General features: G+C 44.1%; 1 protein-coding gene across 2 annotated transcripts in view; it reads left to right on the forward strand.

The window, feature by feature from the left end:
• Positions 1–21288, forward strand: part of LOC308184948 (homer protein homolog 1-like) — a 163671-nt gene extending 142383 nt beyond the window's left edge. For both annotated transcript variants that reach the window (XM_080572493.1, XM_080572492.1), the window contains 2 exons: positions 7981–8061; positions 17568–21288. In XM_080572493.1, coding sequence (XP_080428619.1) covers positions 7981–8061; positions 17568–17756 — 270 coding nt within the window. In that variant the 3' untranslated portion in view covers positions 17757–21288. The remainder of the gene's footprint in view (positions 1–7980; positions 8062–17567) is intronic.
• The last annotated feature ends 569 nt before the right edge of the window (positions 21289–21857 follow it).

A 21857-nucleotide genomic window follows, 5' to 3' on the forward strand; every position in this document is an offset into this window, starting at 1 on the left:
ACCATATGATGTCACACTCAGCAATAAAAGGTGGAAAAAGGAAGAAGGGGAGAGGGGTGGGCTCTTGTGAAAACGTCTGTCCTCCCGAACACCGGCTATGTGCATTGAGGCCCTGCTTCAAGGACGTGGTCAAGCATCGCTCATTTGTGGGAAGTAGAGAGTAATTTCTTTCCTCTGCACTTCCACACAGCCTTTGCTTGTTGTTTTTTTTTTCCCTTTTCCCCTTTCCCTTTTTTCTCTTTAGTTAAATTGTTCAATTAATAATAATTTTTCCTTAATAATTATTTTTTCTTTAATTAAATTATCTTTATCTCAACCCATGAGTTGTTTCTTTCCTTTTCTTCTTCCCCTCCTCTTCTAAGGAGGGGGAGTGAGAGAGCAGTTGTAGTGGAGTTCAGCTGCCTAGCAAGGTAAAACCACCAGTCTTTTTTGGCGCCCAACAGGGCACGAAGGGTTGAAATAACAATAGAATTGATTAAAACTCTTACAACTAACACACTTACTTGCTAGTCACCATGTTCAGTGTCCTGTTAATATTTGCCTGTTTGATCACGTGTCATGTAATCTGTGTCATGTTCTCCTTTATATCTGATCCAAGGATGTGCTATTATCTGTGTTCATTTTTTTTAATTCGCTGTGCTGTCAAGCACTGGCCTTGAGTTTAACCTGGCATTCAGCCTCTGCACTTTTAGAGAATTACACTGCCTTCCTTTCCTCATCTGGAAGTCAGTTTATGAATAATATCAGGAATGGTACCTCCTCCTTCTTTCACAGTGGGCTAATTACAACAGTTTTTGAGTATTTTGAATATCCACGTGTAACCCATATATTGCTATTTCTAATTCTGAATAACGGGTTTCCTCTTCCCTCTAAGATTAGTCGATTGTTTAGAAATCTTACCCAGGAATTTGTCCCGAAACAGTGTGGTGGCAGGTGGCAAGGTGTGTGGGAGGATATAGGCAGGTATCTGTCATGGTTGCCTTCTCCAATAGTTTTGAACTTCACCCCTGAACAAGTACAAAATTCTAAACACCTGATAGAATGTTTGTGAGTCTTATGTCCTGACCCTGGTAATGCAGGAGAAAGATAGCTTGCAGCACTGTGCTGGGTCTTGTCTTAGGCCTATCACAGAATCACAGAATCGTCTAGGTTGGAAGAGACCTCCAAGATCATCTAGTCCAACCTCTGTCCTAACACTAACAAGTCCTCCACTAAACCATATCACTAAGGGCTACATCTAAACGTCTTTTAAAGACCTCCAGGGATGGCGACTCAACCACCTCCCTGGGCAGTCCATTCTAATGCCTAACAAACCTTTCAGTAAAGAAGTTCTTCCTAACATCCAACCTAAACCTCCCCTGGCGCAACTTTAGCCCATTCCCCCTCGTCCTGTCACCAGGCACGTGGGAGAATAGACCAACCCCCACCTCTCTACAGCCTCCTTTAAGGTACCTATAGAGAGCGATGAGGTCTCCCCTGAGCCTCCTCTTCTCCAGGCTAAACAACCCCAGCTCCCTCAGCTGCTCCTCGTAAGACTTGTTCTCCAGACCCCTCACCAGCTTCGTCGCCCTTCTCTGGACTCTCTCAAGCACCTCCATGTCCTTCCTGTAGCGAGGGGCCCAAAACTGAACACAGTACTCGAGGTGCGGCCTCACCAGAGCCAAGTAGAGGGGGACAATCACCTCCCTAGACCTGCTGGCCACACTGCTTCTTATGCAGGCCAGGATGCTGTTGGCCTTCTTAGCCACCTGAGCACACTGCTGGCTCATATTCAGCTGCCTATCAACCAGTATTCCCAGGTCCTTCTCTGCCGGGCAGCTTTCCAGCCACTCATCTCCCAGCCTGTAGCGCTGCTTGGGGTTGTTACGCCCCAGATGCAGGACCCGGCACTTGGCCTTGTTGAACTTCATACAGTTGACCTCAGCCCATCGGTCCAGCCTATCCAGATCCTCCTGCAGAGCCTTCCTTCCCTCGAGCAGATCGACACACGCACCTAACTTGGTGTCATCTGCAAACTTACTGAGGGTGCACTCGATCCCCTCATCCAGGTCATCGATAAAGATATTAAAGAGGACCGGCCCCAGCAATGAGCCCTGGGGGACTCCACTAGTTACCGGCCTCCAACTGGATTTGGCTCCATTCACCACAACTCTTTGGGCCCGGCCATCCAGCCAGTTTTTAACCCAACAAAGCGTACTCCAGTCCAAGCCACGAGCAGCCAGTTTCTTGAGGAGAATGTTGTGGGAAACGGTGTCAAAAGCCTTACTGAAATCAAGGCAGACCACATCCACAGCCTTCCCCTCATCCACCAAGCGCGTCACTTGGTCATAGAAGGAGATCAGGTTCGTCAAGCAGGACCTACCTTTCATAAACCCATGCTGACTGGGCCTGATCGCCTGGTTGCCCTGCAAGTGCCGCGTGATGACACTCAAGATAATCTGCTCCATGAGCTTCCCTGGCACTGAGGTCAAGCTAACAGGCCTATAGTTCCCCGGGTCTACCCTCTGACCCTTCTTGTAGATGGGCGTCATGTTTGCTAGCCGCCAGTCGACTGGGACCTCCCCTGATAGCCAGGACTGCCGATAAATGATGGAAATCGGCTTGGCCAGCTCCTCCGCCAGTTCTCTCAGTACCCTCGGGTGGATCCCATCCGGCCCCATCGACTTGCGTACATCTAAGTGCTGTAGCAGGTCACCAACCGTTTCCTCGTGCATTATGAGGGCCACATCCTACTCCCCATCCCCTTCCACCAGCTCAGGGTACTGGGTATCCAGAGGACAACTGGTCTTGCTGCTAAAGACTGAGGCAAAGAAAGCATTGAGCACCTCAGCCTTTTCCTCATCTTTTGTAACTAAGTTTCCCCCCGCATCCAGTAAAGGATGGAGATTCTCCTTAGTCCTCCTTTTTGTGGTGATGTATTTGTAAAAACGTTTTTTGTTATCTTTAACGGTAGTAGCCAGATTGAGCTCCAGATGAGCTTTGGCCTTTCTAATTTTGTCCCTGCACAGCCTCGCAACATCCTTATCGTCCTCTTGAGTAGCCCGCCCTCTTTTCCAAAGATTATAAACCCTCCTTTTTCTCCTAAGCTCGAGCCACAACTCTCTGCTCAGCCAGGCCGGTCTAGTTCCGCGATGGTTCGTCTTTGGGCACGTGGGGACAGACTGCTCCTGAGCCATTGAGATTTCCTTCTTGAGGAGTGCCCAGCCTTCCTGGACTCCTTTGCCCTTCAGAACCTTCAGAACCCAAGGGACTCTGCCAACCAGTGTCCTGAACGGCTCAAAGTCGGCCCTCCGGAAGTCCAAGACAGCGGTTTTACTGGTCCCCTTCCTGACTTCTCCAAGAATAGAGACCTGAACCATTTCGTGGTCACTCTGCCCAAGACAGCTCTCGACCACCACATCTCCCACCAGTCCGTCACTGTTTGTGAGCAGAAGGTCTAGCGGGGCATCTCCCCTGGTAGGCTCTCTAACCAGCTGCGACAGGAAGCTATCTTCCACGCTCTCCAGAAACCTCCTAGACTGCTTTCTCTGGGCTGTGTTGTTCTTCCAGGATATGTCTGGGAAGTTGAAGTCCCCCACGAGAACAAGCGCTGACGATTTCGCGGCTTCTGCCAGCTGCCTGTAGAACTCCTCATCAGTCTCCTCATCCTGGTTCGGTGGTCTATAACAGACCCCCACCAGGATGCTTGCCTTGTTGGCCTTCCCTCTGATCCTAACCCATAGGGACTCAACCTTATCATTCCCAGCCTCAAGTTCCTCAACATCTAAACACTCTCTAATATAGAGAGCCACACCACCACCCCTTCTGTGCTGCCTGTCCCTTCTGAAGACCCTATAGCCAGTCATTGCAGCACTCCAGTCATGAGAGTGGTCCCACCATGTTTCCGTGATGGCAACCAAGTCATAGCCTTCCCGCTGCACGATGGCTTCCAGCTCCTCTTGTTTGTTACCCATGCTGCGTGCATTAGTGTAGATGCACTTCAGTTGGGCCATTGCCTTCTTCCCCGGCTTTGCCATTGTTCCCCCTGGCACAGCTCCAACAAGCCTAATTTCAGCCCCATCCCCCTTCTTACCTAGTTTAAAGCCCTCTCAACGAGCCCTGCTAGCTCCTGGGCTAGGATCCGTTTTCCCCTTAGAGATAGGGACCCGTCTGCGGTCACCAGGCCGGGTGCCGAGTAAAGCGCCCCATGGTCAAAAAACCCAAAATTTCTGTGTTGGAACCAGCCTCTGAGCCACGTGTTAATCAGGTGGGCTTTCCGTGTCCTCTCGGTACCCCTCCCTGCTACTGCAGGAAGAGATGAAAACACCACCTGTACTCCCGCTCCATCCACTAACCGTCCCAGTCCCCTAAAGTCCCATTTGATAGCCTTCAGGCTTCTCTCATCAATATCATCACTGCCAGCCTGGACTATCAAAAGAGGGTAGTAGTCAGAGGGGCAAACCAGGTTGGGAAGCTTCCTGGCAACATCCCTGACCCTGGCCCCAGGGAGGCAGCAGACTTCCCTACGGGTAGGGTCAGGTCGACAAACAGGGCCCTCTGTTCCCCTGAGAAGGGAGTCGCCTACTACGATCACCCTTCTGTCTCTCTTGGTGGAGGCAGACTTGAGGCGTGGAGTCGGCTTCCTCGCCCTAGGCATCCTCCTGGATAGACTTTCTACCTCGTCCTCACCCACCGGTCTCTCAAGCTCCAGGGCCTCAAATCTATTACATAAGGGCACCTGGGAAGGTGGGGCCGGTAGGGGGGGGTGTTGCCTGAAAGGTCGAGCAGGGACCTGTCTCCATCCCTCCTGAACTTCTAGGTCGCCTCCCTCAAACACTATCGCCTCCCTATCAAACACTATTTAACACCACCCAAGACCCTCAAGGGAGGGAGGAGGTCTCTGAATCTGATGACCAGGTAACACATGCTGTGACTGACCCAGAGGATCAACCAACTATGGTATCAGTTGCCCCCATAATCAAGAGAAAACAATGGAAACGGAAGTCAGCTCATTTAGTAATGGAAGAAGCCTTTCCTAAGAAGGAGGGAGAAGGGGAAAAGGCAGGCACCTCTAAAGCAGAGCCATCACAAAAATATCAGGAAGAAGAGATGGAAATCATAAAGGAATCAGAAACCACTCGATCCCTATCCCTGAGTGAGTTGCGAGAAATACGAAAGGATTATGGTCGACACCCAGGTGAACACATACTCACCTGGCTGCTTTGATGCTGGGACACTGGGGCCAATAGCCAACAATTAGAAGGCAATGAAGCCAAGCAGCTGGGATCCCTCTCTAGAGAAAGGGTCATTGACACAGTAATTGGGAGAGGGACACAGGTTCTCAGCCTCTGGAGGCGACTCCTGGCAGCTGTGAAAGAAAGGTGTCCCCATAAGGAAGATATTGTATATCAAGTAGGCAAGTGGGCCACCATGGATAAAGGTCTCCAGCATTTGCGGGAATTAGCTGTGCTGGAGATGGTTTATAGTGATTTGGACAATGCCCAGACACCTCAAGATCCCGATGAAGTCCAGTGCACAACATCCATGTGGCATAAGTTTGTGCAGAGTGCACCATCATCACATGCCGGTATGCTGGCAATATTTAATTGGACTGAGGGGATGGGACCAACAGTGGATGCTGTGTCCAACCAGCTTCAAAAATATGAAGACAATCTCTCTGTTCCAGTACGGGCCTGTGTCTCGGCTGTGGAGAGACTGTTCCAAAGGCTTCACGACCTCATAGAAAAAGCATCTCCCTCCTCACCCAGATGGAGTGATATTTCAGCCACTAAGAATCAGTATTTTCATGCTCGAAAGAGAGAGTACGCAAGACATACACCATGTGGCACCTTGTGGTTTTATCTGTGTGACCACGGGGAAGATATGAGGAAATGGGATGGTGTACCTACTTCAACCCTAGCTGCTTGGGTACGTGAACTGAAAGGAAATACAGCAGCAAGAAGAGGGGCTCCTAAGAAAAATGCTGCTCCAGTTTCTGTTGGGCAGTTCCCCAGAGGCAGTAGAAGGGCTGATGTTATTCTTAACCCTGATGAAGGGACCTCTGCTTCTCATTTGCAAGAATTAAGTGGCAGACACTCCAACCAGGACTAGAGGGGCCCTGCCTCTGGCCAGGTAGAGGAGAGGGATAACCGGATTTATTGGACTGTGTGGATCCGATGGCCTGGCATATCGGAACCACAAGAATACAAAGCTCTAGTGGACACTGGCGCACAATGTACCTTAATGCCATCAGGCCACCAAGGGACAGAACTCATCTGTATCTCTGGAGTGACAGGGGGATCCCAACAATTAACTGTATTGGAAGCTGAGGTGAGTCTAACTGTGAATGAGTGGCAAAAGCACCCCATTGTGACTGGCCCGGAGGCTCCATGCATCCTTGGCACAGACTACCTCAAGAGAGGGTACTTCAAGGATCCAAAAGGGTACCGGTGGGCTTTTGGCATAGCTGCTTTGAGCACAGAGAAGATTAGGCAGCTGTCTACCCTGCCTGGTCTCTCAGAAGACCCTTCTGTTGTGGGATTGCTAAGGGTTGAAGAACAGCAGGTACCAATCGCTACCACAACGGTGCACCGAAGGCAATATTGCACCAACCGAGACTCCCTGATTCCCATCCATGAGCTGGTTCATCGGCTAGAGAGTCAAGGAGTGACCCGCAAGACTCGCTCACCCTTTAATAGTCCTATATGGCCAGTGCAAAAGTCTAATGGCGAGTGGAGGCTAATGGTGGACTATCGCGGCCTGAACGAAGTCACGCCACCGCTGAGAGCTGCAGTGTCGGACATGCTAGAACTTCAGTACGAACTAGAGTCAAAGGCAGCCAAGTGGCATGCCACAATCGATTTTGCTAATGCATTTTTCTCCATCCCTTTGGCAGCAGCATGCAGGCCACAGTTTGCTTTCACTTGGAGGGGCATCCAATATACCTGGAATCGACTGCCCCAGGGGTGGAAACACAGCCCTACCATTTGCCATGGAGTGATCCAGTCTGCACTGGAACAAGGGGGAACTCCTTAACACCTGCAGTACATTGATGACATCCTCATGTGGGGCAACACAGCAGAAGAAGTTTTTGAGAAAGGGAAGAAAATAATCCAAATCCTTCTGAAAACTGGTTTTGCTATTAAACGGAGTAAGGTCAAGGGACCACAGGAAATCCAGTTCTTGGGGGTACAGTGGCAGGAAATGGAAGAACACCTTTTCCAAACTCCCACACACTTAAGAGATTAGCTTCACATTGGTAATATTTCCTGTTTTGGTCCCATCCTCTTTTGAATTATGAAGATGCAAAGAAATCCTTTCCAAAAGGATTTCTGGGAGGTAAATATGCCCTTCTGGGAAAAAGTATTTATTAGCTTTAAGTTTGATACCTTTTAGTTTCATTAACTCTTGAAAGTAATCTAAGAAAATATTTCTCTTCCATTCTTTATTTTATATATAATGCTATTTTTATACCTTATTACTGTACTCTTGGTAAATTAAAGATATATTTCTTTTTGAATCCCTTTTTCAAAAATCAGTGGTCAAATCAGGTAATTTCTGATGCTCAGCCCTGCTGCTAGTGGCATAATAAGCAGCTCACAGATGAGCGTTGTATTTTTATCTTGAAAAAAAAAATGAAGAAGGCTGGATTAAAATAGAACTTAAAGTATAAGACTGTTTCTCTAATTACAAGGACCCTTAATTTTCCAGGAGAAAAAAAAATATTTCAGATCTTTTGTATTGGAAAGATGCTTGGACTTTTATAACAAAGAAAATACTTATCTGTATTGTTTATTCACAATGGAAATGCTGTTTTGGGACTGTGATTCAAGAATATTGGTAGCAGAGCTTAAAATTCATGTACTATGATGTGCAGTAGCCAATTGCCAGTTTTCATTTTATTGCAGTGGCTTGCTCTGAGAGAAGCAGCAGCAGCCAGCTTACCTGCACTGAGTCTGAGCCAGATAATGTGTTGCTAAAGAGTTTTTTCTTCTCCCTCAGGAAATAGAAAGACTGAAACAAGAAATTGACAGTGCCAGAGAGCTCCAGGCACAGAGGGATTCTTTGACTCAAAAGTTACAGGTGAGTTACAGTGCATCATCTTAATTTAGGTAGAATGTCAAAATTATCTTCAAGTAAGTAGTTCACATCAGCACCTTGTGCTATATATTTATTGAAACGGATAGATAAATATGTAGGTTAGATTGCATGGCAAAGTGGAGGGTCAGGATGCTCCTTGGGAATTTGTACCACAATTTCCGCCTGCTGTAAGATGTTATTTTTTTCCTGAGGGAAATGACCCAGATTTCATCTAGAACTCCACAGAGTACTCCGGGGCTAGCAGATGTCCTTCATCGATACATATTCTGGACAGTTATGGTCCCATTTTCACAGCAGTATCTTCTCATAGGTCTTGTGTGCCATTGAACTGTCAGGTTCTATATCATCATGTTGGGATGAGTCTGTATTCAGCTTCTAAACATTCTCTGATAAAGTAAAAGTTAAAGCATTCTTGTGTAGTACAGACTTTAAAAACAGAATCTGACATTTTCTTGGAATTATTTAGAATCACTGTGGTTTTATTGTGTGTTTTTTTTTCTTTTTTTTTTTTTTTTATTTTGTATATACCCTCCCTTGCTATGTCTGAGCTACTGACCAGCCAGCACAGACAATCCTGCCTTGGGAAGCACCAGCCTTCTGAATGAGGCTGCCCCAATGCTTAGATAGGTTTAAACTCTTAATTCAGACTTCAGAGTTTAGATAAGACTGGAAACTGAGGCATTAAATAGTTCCAAATACAAAGTGCTGAAAAGTCACCCTCACTGTTCTGCATCTCAACCTAAATCACCCTAAAAGCAAGCCTTGTCAGGCTATCCCCAGCTTAAAAATCACTAAGCAGGTATTCTTTGAAATGCATTATATGAATTGGAACTTCCTTGAATCTCATTTTAACCTACAGAATAAACCACGTAAGATCAAAGTAAGTTTATTATTTGTTCCCCATTCTTACATCAAATTATTTGTAAAAAGTATGTTATTATGGTGCTTCTTTAAAGATTTTGAGTACATCTGAGCTTGCCTGTTCCACTATTCCAAAAATTGTTGTTGGCTTTAGACTAAGCATGGGAGCTTTCAGCTGAAAAGGAAATTGAGAAACTCAAAAATTTTCTCAGGGCCCTTGACACTTAATAATTTCATTAACAATGTTGAGAAGACATATCAATGAATCATGATCAGTGTGACTCTCACTGTAAATCAGGATATCTTTATTACTATATGGCTGATTCCTAAATATAGCTGTTTTGTATGGTTTGAATATTTTATTCTGATCCTTGCTCTGAATTCCACAAGAGATTATTACAGTGCAAACAATAAACATAACTTGTTAATAATTTCTTTTCTAAATGAAAACAATAGATGAAAAGTGATTATGCCCACTGTAAGAAGAGCTTGAAAAAACAGTATAAAATAAACCTTGTAAAGGGCCTGAATGTATCAGAAGAGTCAGATTATTGTCAGATGAGATTAATTGCAAATAAAGTGAAATGACACAACTAGGGGAATCAATTATATTACATGGATACCTCTTCACTTCTTCCAATCAATAAGCAAGAGTTTTGAGGTAGACCGACTTACAATAAGAAACTGCACATGAGATGGACATGAACTTCTAATACAATGCTATTTTGAAAAATCACTAATACTAATTTAGGGTAAATATGTGTAAAGATCAAATGTAAAATTTGGGAAGTAGCATTTTCCAGAAATTAAAAGCAACTGCTCCTGGCATATTTCAGTTAGTTCTACTTCCCATAAGTCATTAAATATGTTAAGCGCAGATTAGGAAAAATAAAACAGGAGGAAGTATGGAGAAAGTATATCTGAGAAAATGTTTGGGAAGCTAAATGTATATGGATAAGGAAAGAGATGTCAAGCATGGAATAAAAATTACTACATACGCAAGCTGGAAGTTTAAACAAAAGAAAGGAACACTTGGTTTGAGGAGATACAGGGCAAGGACTAGCAATGGAGGGGGTTAGAGGGAAATGCTTTATGCTGGATATGGATAGAAGTTCCTACATCTAATCTAAAGCATTTGTTTTGTTTTGTTTTGTTTTGTTTTTTACCTGGGTGCTCCTGCCCTAACAGCTCACAGCAGAACAATTCCTAAATTTAAGAGCATTTGAGGAGGACCTGGAAGATGTTCAGGGCTAGATACAGGCCAGCAGGCTGCTCTTCAGACCCAGCTGGTGTCCATGTTGTGAAATAAAACCATACACATATCCATGCATTTGTTCCAAAGTGATCCCTTTCATCACTGGCTTCCCTAGTTACAGAAATTAATTTATCTGGATTAAGAGCAGTGGCAAGGAGACTTCCTAGAGCACATGAGTTTGGTGAGTAGAAGAGGAACAGTGACAGGAGAAGCAGAAAGTGTGAGCAACCACTTTTGTGTGAGCTACAGAAAGGACTGTGTCATTCCTGCAGAGCTGAGAGGGCCCTGAATTCCCTTTTTTTTTTTTTTTTGTCCTATACACAGTCACTCAGCCTCAGAGGGTCTTGAATCCATGCAGTCGTTACACAGTTTAGTACTTATCAATACTTGGTTTGGAGGACAGAGTAGGCCCAATGAAGGAGAGCCTACAGCAATTATGGATTGAGTTATAATCAGCTAGCTTGTTTATTATAGCAACTGTGAAGTAGCTAATCTTTACGTTAGCATGCATGCATTTTAATTTATATTGTTTCTACAAATACTCTTTTTCAGTTAGTTTCCTTTAGTCATTTGGCAACTATGTTATTCACTGTTAAACAGATTAAAATAATTATTCTCTTAATTCTGGCAGCAAGGGCTAATTTTTGTTCTCAGCTGTGCTGTTCAAGACTGGTGGCCAAAACTCTGTAATATTTGTCCATTTACAAACAAGAAGTGAGGTATTCCAGTTCTGAGGAGATGAGGTCTGCACCCCAGCCCTATCACCACTCATGAGGGTTGTGGCCCTGAGCTCTCCTTTACAATTCCCCTGTCGTCGTCTTCTCCTTTACAATTTGCTCTGCCTTCTCCACCTGCACTGCCTCTGGGGGTCCCATAGCTCTCTCACCCAATGGAGCTGGGAGATGATGTTGAGCACTGGCCACATTGCCCCATTCTTCCTCTGCCTAGAGGTGCAACAGCCAATTGACAAAGCAATCATGCCCATCGCAGATGGAAATATGTTTTAGGCAATGGGTTTTGACACAAAGCTTCCTTTTTTTTCCTATTACTCTTGACTTCTCAAATACATATTACATATGGGTCAGGTTGTTTCTTATGATTCACAGAGATCACTCCAGTGTAAACATGAATATACTTGTTAGCTTCAAGGGAGACAGAAGGCTAATAATAAAAACAGTGGGAGTGTGGGAGGGCAGAAAGAGGAGTCACTTGTGCTGGGAGGAAGGACTGCTGCAGGATGCCAAGCAGCTCTCCCTATGGCTGTGTGCAAAACAAGCGGTTGTAAAAACTCAGAGGAGCTGTTAAAGCTTTGTGACACAAAGCTGCTGTAAAGGTAAACAGTGTTTAAAAAATGTTAGTGTACATAAATGCTAATTAACCATGCACTTTTCCAGAATATGACTGCTCAGGATGTATGGTGTACTAAGTACACTGTCCCAGTGCTGCCTTTGAAAGGGGTTTTCATAGCTGAAATTATGAAATTCTGCATGAATTTGAGACATGCAACAAATGAGACAAAGAAAAATTTGCTATTCCAGAGCCACATCATTGTTATACATATATATTATATACATATATATTATATGTTATATAATTTGATATAAGATAGGGCACCCAGTTTGCACGAGGCAAAAAAATGAGGCTACAACCTCTCCTCCTATTCATACACAAGCCAGAGATGGTGGTGGTCCCAGCCTGGAGTGCTCCCCACAAGCTGCTTGGCATGAGGCAGAGTGACTCTGTGCTGTTACTTGTAGCGGTTTGGGGATTTCTCTTCCACATAAAATTTGAGAGAGAGAGATGAGCTTGCTTGGGGTCAGATCCCATGAGCTATGTGTAACATTGCTGCTCCATCTTTCCAGCAACTGTATTGGAACAGCTTGTCTGTACAGCACTAATAGCTCTGATGCTTTCTATTGTGCCATGGACCTTGCAGTTAGGTGCCCCAGGGCACAGAGCAGTGAGACAAGATATTCAGCTTGCACTTGTATGATTTAAATATGTTATAATTCATTTCACCTTGACATCAGTCTTGCTAATTTTTATTTCAGTCTTAATTTTCAGTACAACACGGCATATAATGTGGGAAAGGAGTAAGGCGGTAATCCTCCATCCATAAACCAGTGTTCTGGATGAGCTGCTGCATGAGACCATTTAACAGGGACTATGTCCTTGAGCAATTCATGAAGTCTAAATATGGGGATGTTTGAACTTAAATAATCCTTTGAGAAGCTATTTTCAGTAGGTGGCATATTTCTCAATGATAGAAGTGATAGAAACATAGAATCATAAAGGTTGGAAAAGACCTCCAGGATCATCTGGTCCAACCATCCCCCTACCACCAATATCAGTCAATAAACCATGTCTCTAAGCACCACATCCAACTTCTCCTTAAACACCCCCAGGGACGGTGACTCCACCACCTCCCTGAGCAAACCCTTCCAATGCCTGACTACTCTTTCTGAGAAGAAATGTCTCCTAATTTCCAACCTAAACCTCCCCTGGTGCAACTTGAGGCCATTCCTTCTTGTCCTATCACTAGTTATCTGCGAGAAGAGGCCGACCCCCAGCTCCCCACAACTACCTTTCAGGTAGTTGTAGAGAGCAAATAAGGTCTCCCCTCAGCCTCCTCTTCTCCAGACTAAATAACCCCAGTTCCCTCAGCCGCTCCTCATAGGACTTGTGTACCAGACCCTTCACCAGCTTTGTAGCCCTTCTCTGTACATGTTCCAGGGCCTTGATGTCTTTCCTGTAGTGAGGGGCCCAAAAGTGAACATAGTACTTGAGGTGCAGCCTCACCAGAGCAGAGTACAGGGGGAAGATCGCCTCCCTGGTCCTGCTGGTTACACTATTTCTGATACAAGCCAGGATGCCGTTGGCCTTCTTGGCCACCTGGGCACAATGCCGATTCATGTTCGGGCGAATGTTGACCAACACCCCCAGATCCTTTTCCTCTGCACAGCTTTCCAGACACTCTGCCCCAAGCCTGTAGCATTGCATGGGATTGTTGTGACCAAAGTGCAGGACCTGGCACTTAGCCATGTTGAACCTCATCCCATTGGCCTCTGCCTATCAACCCAGCCTGTCCAAGTCCCTCTGCAGGGCCTTCCTACCCTTCTCTGGCATATCGACACTTCTCCCCAACTTGGTGTCATCTGAAAATTTACTGAGGATGCACTCAGTTCCCTCATCCAAATCATCAATAATGATATTAAAGAGTATGGGCCCCAACACTGACCCCTGGGGAACACCACTTGTGACCGGTCGCAGCTGGATTTCGCTCTGTTCCCAGGTCACGTCTCTGTTTCCACCGTCTGTGTATTTCCTTCTTTTGCCTAAGTTTGACCAGCAGATCTTTGTTCATCCATGCCGGTTTCCTACCTTCCCTGCTTGATTTATTGTGTATAGGAGTGGAGAGCTCTTGTGCTCTAAGGAAAATATCCAGTTGCCTGAGAGCTGCCTGAGAGTTGCCAGCCCTGATCAGCTCCTCTAAGTACCATGTCCCATGGGATCTCATCCGCTAATTCTTTGAACTGCTTGAAGTTCGCTCTTCGGATGTTTAGGGTCCTGAATTTGCTTCTGGCCAGGCCCATGTTCCTCGAGATCACAAGCTCAACCAGGGTATGGTCACTGAAACCCAGGATTCCTCAAATCTTAACCTATTTAATGAGCTCTTCCGCACTGGTGACCACCAGGTCCTATAATGCTGGACACTACCCTCTGGACCCAGCCATTCAGCCAGTTTTTAACCCAGCAAAGAGTGTACCTGTCCAAGCCATGGGCTTCCAGCTTCTACAGGAGAATACTATGGGAGAACACGTCAAAGGCTTTGATGAAGTTTAGGTAGACTACGTCAACAGCCTTTCCCTCATCCACCAGGCGGGTCACCCGGTCATAGAAGGAGATGAGGCTGGTCAGGCAGGACTTGCCTTTCATGAACCCATGCTGGCTGGGCCTGATCCCCTGGTTGTCCCGCATATGCTGCGTGATTGCATTCAAGATGACCTGTTCCATCACCTTTTCTGGCTGACAGACCTGTAGTTCCCCGGATCCTCCTTACGACCCTTCTTATAGATGCGCGTCACATCAGCAAGTCTCCAGTCATCCGGGACCTCTCTGGTTGACCATGACCGCTGATAGATGGTGGAAAGCAGCTCAGCAATCACATCCACCAACTCCCTCAGTACCCTCGGGTGGATCCCATCTGGCCCCATGGACTTGTGACAGTCCAGGTGGAGCAGCAGGTCTCTAACTGTTTCCACTTGAATCGTGGGGGATTTCTTCTGCTCCCCGTCCCAGACTTCCAGGTCAGGAGGCTGAGTACCCCAAGGATAACTGGTCTGACTAGTAAAGACAGATGTACAGAAGGCATTGAGAACCTCAGCCTTTTCCTTATCCTCAGTAGTCATGTTCCCCCTTGCGCCCAGTAAAGGATGGAGATTCACCATGGCTCTCCTCTTGCCATTAATATATTTATAAAAGCATTTTTCATTATCCTTAACCATAGTGGCCAGGTTGAGGTCGTGCTGGGCTTTGGCCTTCCTGACTTTTTCTCTGCATATGCTGTCAACTTCCTTGTATCCCCTCTGAGTTGCATGTCCCCTCTTCCACTGGACATAAACTCTATTTTCCTCCCGGAGACTTAGCAAAAGTTCCCTGTTCAGCCACAGCGGTCTTCTTCCCCGCCAGCTCATCTTACGGTACACAGAGGCAGCCTGCTCTTGCGCCTTTAAGACTTCCGTCTGGAGGAGCATCCAGACTTCCTGGACCCCTCTGCCCTTCAGGACTGACTCCTGAGGGACCTTCCCTACCGGTGTCCTGAACAATTCAAAGTCTGCCCTCCGGAAGTCCAAGGTAGCTGTTATACTGACCCCCCCCTCCTGACTTCACCAAGAATAGAGAACTCTACCATTTTGTGGTCACTCTGCCCAAGACAGCTTCCGACCACCACATCTCCCACCAGTCCTTCTCCTTTCGTGAAAAGCAGGTCTAGCGGGGCACCCCCCCACAGTAGTCTCACTAACCAGCTGATTCAGGAAGCTATCTTCCACACACTCCAGGAACCTCCTAGACTGCTTCCTCGGGGCTGTGTTGTATTTCCAGCATATAACAGGGAAGTTAAAGTCCCCCATGAGAATAAGCACTGGCGACTGAGCGACTTCCACCAGCTGCTTGTAGAACACCTCTTCATCCTGGTTTCCGTCTCCTCATCCTGGTTTGGCGGTCTATAACAGACCCCTCCAGGGTGTCCACCTTGGTGGCCATCCCCCTGATCCTTACCCATAGGGACTTGACCTTATCATTTCCAGCCCTGAGCTCAACAACATCAAAACACTCTCTAATATAGAGAGCCATGCCACCTCCCCTTTGTTGCTTGTCCCTTCTGAAGAGCTTATAGCCATCCATTGCAGCACTCCAGTCGTGGGAGTGGTCCCACCACATTTCAGTGATGGCAACTAATTTGTAGTTTGCCTACCACACAATGGCTTCCAACTCTTCCTGTTTGTTGCCCATGCTGCATGCATTAGCGTAGATGCACTTCAGTTGCACCGCTGCCCTCACCCCCAACCCTGGGACATCTCCCCCTGGCTCATCTCTATCGAGCCTCATATCCTCCCCATCTCCCTTCATACCTAGTTTAAAGCCCCCTCAGTGAGCCCTGCCAGCTCCTGGGCTAGGATCCCTTTCCCCCTTTGAGACAGGTGGGACCCATCTGCAGTGATCAGGCCAGGTGCCAAGTAAACCACCCCATGATCAAAAAAAACAAAATTCCTGCAATGGCACCAGCCTCTCAGCCATGTATTGATCAGCTGGGCTTTCCAGGTCAGCTCACTATCCCTCTCTGCCACTGAAAGGATAGAGGAAAACACCACCTGTGCTCCCACTCCATCCACTAACTGCCCCAGTCCCCTGGAGTCCCTTTTGATAGCCTTCAGGCTTCTCTCAGCAACTTCTTTGTTGCCAGCCTGAACTATCACTAAGGGATAATATTCAGAAGGGCAAACCATGCCAGGAAGTTTCCTGGTAACTTCTCTGACCCGGGCCCCAGGGAGGCAGCAGACCTCCCTATGGGTAGAGTCTGGCCAAGAGATGGGGCCCTCTGTCCCCCTCAGAAGGGAGTCACCTACAACAATTACCCTTCTTTCCTTCTTGATGGAGAAAGTCTTGAGGTGTGGAGTCGACTTCCTTGCCCTAGACAACCTCCTGGGTGGACCTTCCCCCATATCCTCACCAGCCCATCCCTCAAGCTCCAGAGCCTCAAACCTATTGTGTAAGGGCACCTGGGAAGGCAAGGTGGGTACGGAGGGGGCTCGCCTGTGACACTGAGCAGGGACCTGTTTTCATTCCTCTCCATCTCTTAGGTTCCCTCCCTCTGCCCATCAGTGACAGGGAAGGGGGTCCACCACTATTTGGGGTGTATCACCCCGATGCCTTTCTCTCAGGCATGGCAGGGAGTTACTCCACCAGTCTAAATCCTGATCACTCTCCCTGTTGGTCCTCAATCTCTCCACCTCCTCCTTGATCTCTGCCACCAGGCTGATCAGATCCTCCACCTGCTCACACCTCATGCAGGTAGTATCTCTGCCACTCTCCATTGGTAGCAACAGGCTCAGGCACTCCCTACAACCGGAGACCTGAAGAGCCGCATCATTGGAAAGGCAGTTAGTCTTGGTTGCCAGAGTCTTTTTGGCGAGAGCTTTCTGTCTGGAGGACACCACGGCTGGATTTGCCATCTGGGAGGCAGCCAATAGGTCAGCCTGTTTCCTGAGTGGAGAGGGATACTCCGCCCACCCTACCTGCACAAACTGACCCACCGCGTCCTGGTCCCTGCGTTCCTGGTTTCTTGCGCTCCCCAGGGACTGCCTTTGTACAACAGAGGGGGGCACTTGTGGCTCTGCTCAAGCCTTGTCAGCTGCCCTCGTGAAGGCTGCCGGGTCCTGGCTGCTTTCTCTTCTGCCTTGAGTGGCCTTGAAGCAGGAAACCCCCTGCATGCTGCAATCCCTCGCAGAGGGGGGGATCACCAATTGCCTGGGCGAGTGACTGTATAATGGTGGCTACACCTGATTTAAATGGCCCGCCACCGCGTAAGTAATAATTTACCTGAGTAAGTATATCAAATGCATTGTTCACTGACTAAATTTTATCCCTGTCTCAAGGTTTTTGTTCTTCATATAAATTACTGAAAAAATGGAGGATACAATAGTACACGTTCAATCCTAATAACAATTTGTGTTCTGGTTTTGGCTTTGCGGAAACCTTAAAGAGTCGCAAATTGTTTAAAAAACAGAAATAGCACATGAACATCAGCAGGAGTTTAGACTACTTTCTGTTTGTAGACTGCACGTTAACATGTTATGTATTTTCTCTGAAGGAAGTAGAAATTCGAAACAAAGACCTGGAAGGCCAGCTCTCTGATCTAGAGCAACGTCTGGAGAAAAGTCAGAATGAGCAAGAAGCTTTTCACAATAACTTGAAGACACTTTTCGAAAATCTTGATGGAAAAATATTTGAACTGACCGAGTTACGAGATAACTTGGCCAAGCTAATAGAACGCAGCTAAAGAAAATGGGATTTCAGTGCCAATCAGCTTAAAGATGCACTGTCTCTCTTTGTAGGACTGTCTTGAGCTCTGCATCTAATTTTGTGCAACTTTTAAAATGCTTCTCTGAGAGGGCTTATTTTAAATTTGAGTCATACTTCAATGTAAAATTTAGAACTCAGCTTGAAGCTAGCTGAAGAAAAAAACACCACCAACAAAAAAAAACTTGAATTACAAATTACCTCCTTGTACATTATTGGGCATAGATACTTGAAAGATATTAACAGTAATTGAATGCAATCCTTTTCTAATTCTCAGTGATGGAAGAAGTAGTAGTGGCCCAGGTTACATCCTCTTTTTGTAATAGACACAATATAGGTTATCTGCTGTTTTATTTATTCAAGATATTTAATTTGTTCAAAAACTTAGTGCTGATGGCCCTGTATTTTGTTGTTCTTAATTTCTCAGGATATTTTACACTGTGGAGAAGCAGTGCCATTACTAATTTATTCTTCCCAGGTGTGAGAGTTGCATCTTTAATTGAAACAAAGTTACTATAACTGCTTGTATAAAGTTCTTCCTTTTGGGGTTTCTGTTTGTTTGGTTGTTTTATATATATACTGGAAATACTGTATTTCTTTATGGAGCTTACTCTGATGTTCTACAATACTGACCAATGTAAGGTTTACTTTTTCATATGAATTCTATGTAATTACAATGCGATATTTCCAATTAACTATGTTTTGAAGCCAACCAATGATATCAGGTGAGTCCCTCAGAAAAAAAAAAAAAAAAGGAGAATTTGACATGCACAAATAACAAGAAATGGCCAGTACATATATCAAATATGTATGTTCAATTAACTGTTAACCTGTTCTGCAGGAGACTTTTTCAGAATGTCACATGAATTTCTGGTATTGTGACTAATGGCTTATGGGGAACACTGTTTATTATAGACTGCATTAAGGGCATAGAGCTATTGAAAGGGATTGCTCATACACTGAACTTACCCAGCCAAGAAAGCTGTTTCTAGAAGTTTTGTTGTCATAGCAATTTGAAATGGAGACATTTACTCTTTTATGAATCTTCATATCACATCTTTATTGTTACTACACCAGGCAATATTCCGAATTGCTAATTAAATGTTTAAAAACAGGAAATGGAATTAAATTATCTTCAGTGAACAGGTTTTTAAGTTGTTTTCATGTAATTTTAACACTTTGGGCAAAAACACCTTTCTTTATATAATAGATTTATTAAAAAAGCAAACAACATAGAAAGCTCTGAAAGGTAAGCCAAGTGTCATGTGTCTTGCAACAAAGTACGTTCTTGCCATAAATTGCTTGTAATGTTGAAGAGGGCTTTTTAAAAATGTATGTATGAGTGTCAGAGTTCAGAGCCAAAAGATGCACTGACCTTTGTTTGTTCTCCAAATTTGATTTTTAAACATGAAATCTAGCTGCTTATTAAATTTGTACAACACAATTTTCTCAACTTAGAGACTGCTATATAGAACTACAAAAGTTTGTTTTTATGTGGGTACTGCATGTATATACAGCATATAATATACGTGGGTTTTCATTTATATCAGAAATACATTATTTATTTCAAAATAATGTGTTTTTTCTTTACCAGTGATTTACCAGGTGTCTCCTGACTAGTCGGGAAAGTGGTTCAGGTCAAATGCTAAAACATCATGTATTATACTGTATTTAATGTACACAATGTTTAGGTTTTCTCCATATTTTAGGGTATTTTCTCATATATTTTATTTATTAAAGGGGTGGGGGGACCTTGGTTCAGCATGCTACTGGTTGAAAACTTTGTGGTGAGCTACATGTTTTTCATTCGGTGGCTTTTATACAGTAATGTGTATATCTACATCAGGTCCAGATAAGCAAATATCACCATGTTTTAATTTACCTGTGGATATTTGGGCCTGATTCTCCTGTCACTTGCACTGCTTCAAACCATATGTGTCCCTGATGGGATCAGCAACATTCATTTGTGGAAGTACGAGGAGAATCTGGCCCATTATGCTCAATGGACAGAATAAGGATGAAGAAGGAATACAAACAATAGAAAGTTGATAATGGAATAAACATAATATTATTTTTAATGATATTATTATTGACATTTTAAAATATGTCATTCACATGTGGGAAAATAGTGGACAGAAATATTTCCACTTAAATTTTGTGAATGTGTGGTACCTGAGTATTTCTATGTATATGTGTACACACGTATATACAGAATATGGAATAATTAGATGTGCACAATTTTAATATTTTCCTATTGAAATTAAATTTTAAACTGGAAATTGATATTTGAGAATTTCTTTTCTCATACAGTAGATATGCTTCATTACTTTTTTTTTTTGAATAATACAATTACTGAGGGCTGCACCTTTGAACTCCCAAATAGTTGCCTAACATAAATACGGAATAAGGGGGACATACGTGCACATATAAATAAAATCCTATTGCTAAGAATATTTTTAATGCTTATTTGCAGTAAATGTGTGTTTAAAAACTACAACCTAAAGTTCATACTTGGGTGGTTATACCTACTGTAGCCTCTCCACTTCTGTTTTAAGGTGATGGTTTGCCTGTTTGAAACGTACTTTTCCCAGAGACAGGTATTATGCATTGTATCTATCTTTGATCAAATTATGAGAAACTATTTTATGTATACCATAAAACGGTGTTGAGTGCTATAACCTGAAAACATGAATGTGAACTTACACCGGAGAGAGGTAAGCAGTCACATTGCATATAACTTGTTATATGGCAACAACAGTCTTGTTTAAAATAAAAAAATAATTTAAAAAAGGATTACAAAAAAACTAACAGAAATACCTAACAAAACCAGAAGAAAAATAAAAAATAGAGCTTTTATTTTGAAACACACTTGCTGATCTCTGGAGAATGTACTTTTTACTTTTTTTTTTTTTCTTAAATCTTTTTCAAGTATGTGCAAGTGACAGCAGCTGCTACCTTAATCTTTCAGGTGCTACTGGATTTTACATCAGCATGTTATGTTGTGACATTCTGACTTTGACATTAAAGATTTTTGTAAGTATATTCCCATCTGGATAGTTAGTTTTCGGAGTGTCTTGTTCATAGTCCATATGCCTCAATGATCTAGAAACTGTATCTTTCCATGTGAACAAACTAAAATGTGTGAATTAATGTCTGTTACAGACTGGAAAATTCTTTTCCTGGCTAATATATCTAAGAAAAAAGAGAACAAAATGAACTGATAATGCAGAAATACTGTTATAAGGTTTCTTTGAAAATACATTTTCAAGTAAAATAAATAAAGGGCTAAAACAGCTGTAACACAAATAAGTATCGTTTAATACTATCAGTGGAATTCCCAGGATAACATCTTTAAAGAAAACCCTGCAAGAACAAATAACTCCTCAATTAAAGATGAATATTTTAGGATGTGTCTCTTCAGTTGTCGGTTGTGGAAGATTTCTGATTTCTGTTCATTTTTCTACTAGTTAGGCTCTAACTCCAGGTTTATCTTCAATAAAGGGCTAAACTTTACCTCATTTTATCATCTTTTTTATTCTCTATTCAAGTAGCTACTGAACAGCACTATATGAACACTGCATTCATTAGGAGGTTTGTTTCAAAGGCAAAAATCAAAGTATTTTTCTGAAATATCGCATGGAAAGAGGAATGGAAAAAGGTTGCAGACCTTAATTCAGCAGAACTGTGGATGTCAATAAAAACACTTAATTTGGTTGTTTAGAGAAATCTTGGATCTTAAGGCCAAATATCAGTCAGATTAGAGATTAGGTGTGGATGTCCAAAGACAATTAAAAAAAAAAAAAAACAAAAAAACTCTGGCCAAATGTGTGTAGTCTAAGAACATGCCATTTAAGTGCACAGTTATACACTGATTTTGGGGAGGAAATACACTGGACTGTGCAAAGCAATTTTCAAATTTTCTTAATAATTTCTTAATAATGCTGCATATGTGCACTGCCTCTGAATGGTGGTAAGCAAAGAGCATGTCATGATGTTGTGGTTTACCCTGGAAGGCAGCTAAGCACCACACAGCTGTTCGCTGACACACACAGTGGGACAGGGGAGAGAATTGGTGGGGGGA

The sequence above is a fragment of the Anser brachyrhynchus genome (assembly GCF_964034855.1).
Source record: "Anser brachyrhynchus genome assembly, chromosome: W".
NCBI lineage: Eukaryota > Metazoa > Chordata > Aves > Anseriformes > Anatidae > Anser > Anser brachyrhynchus.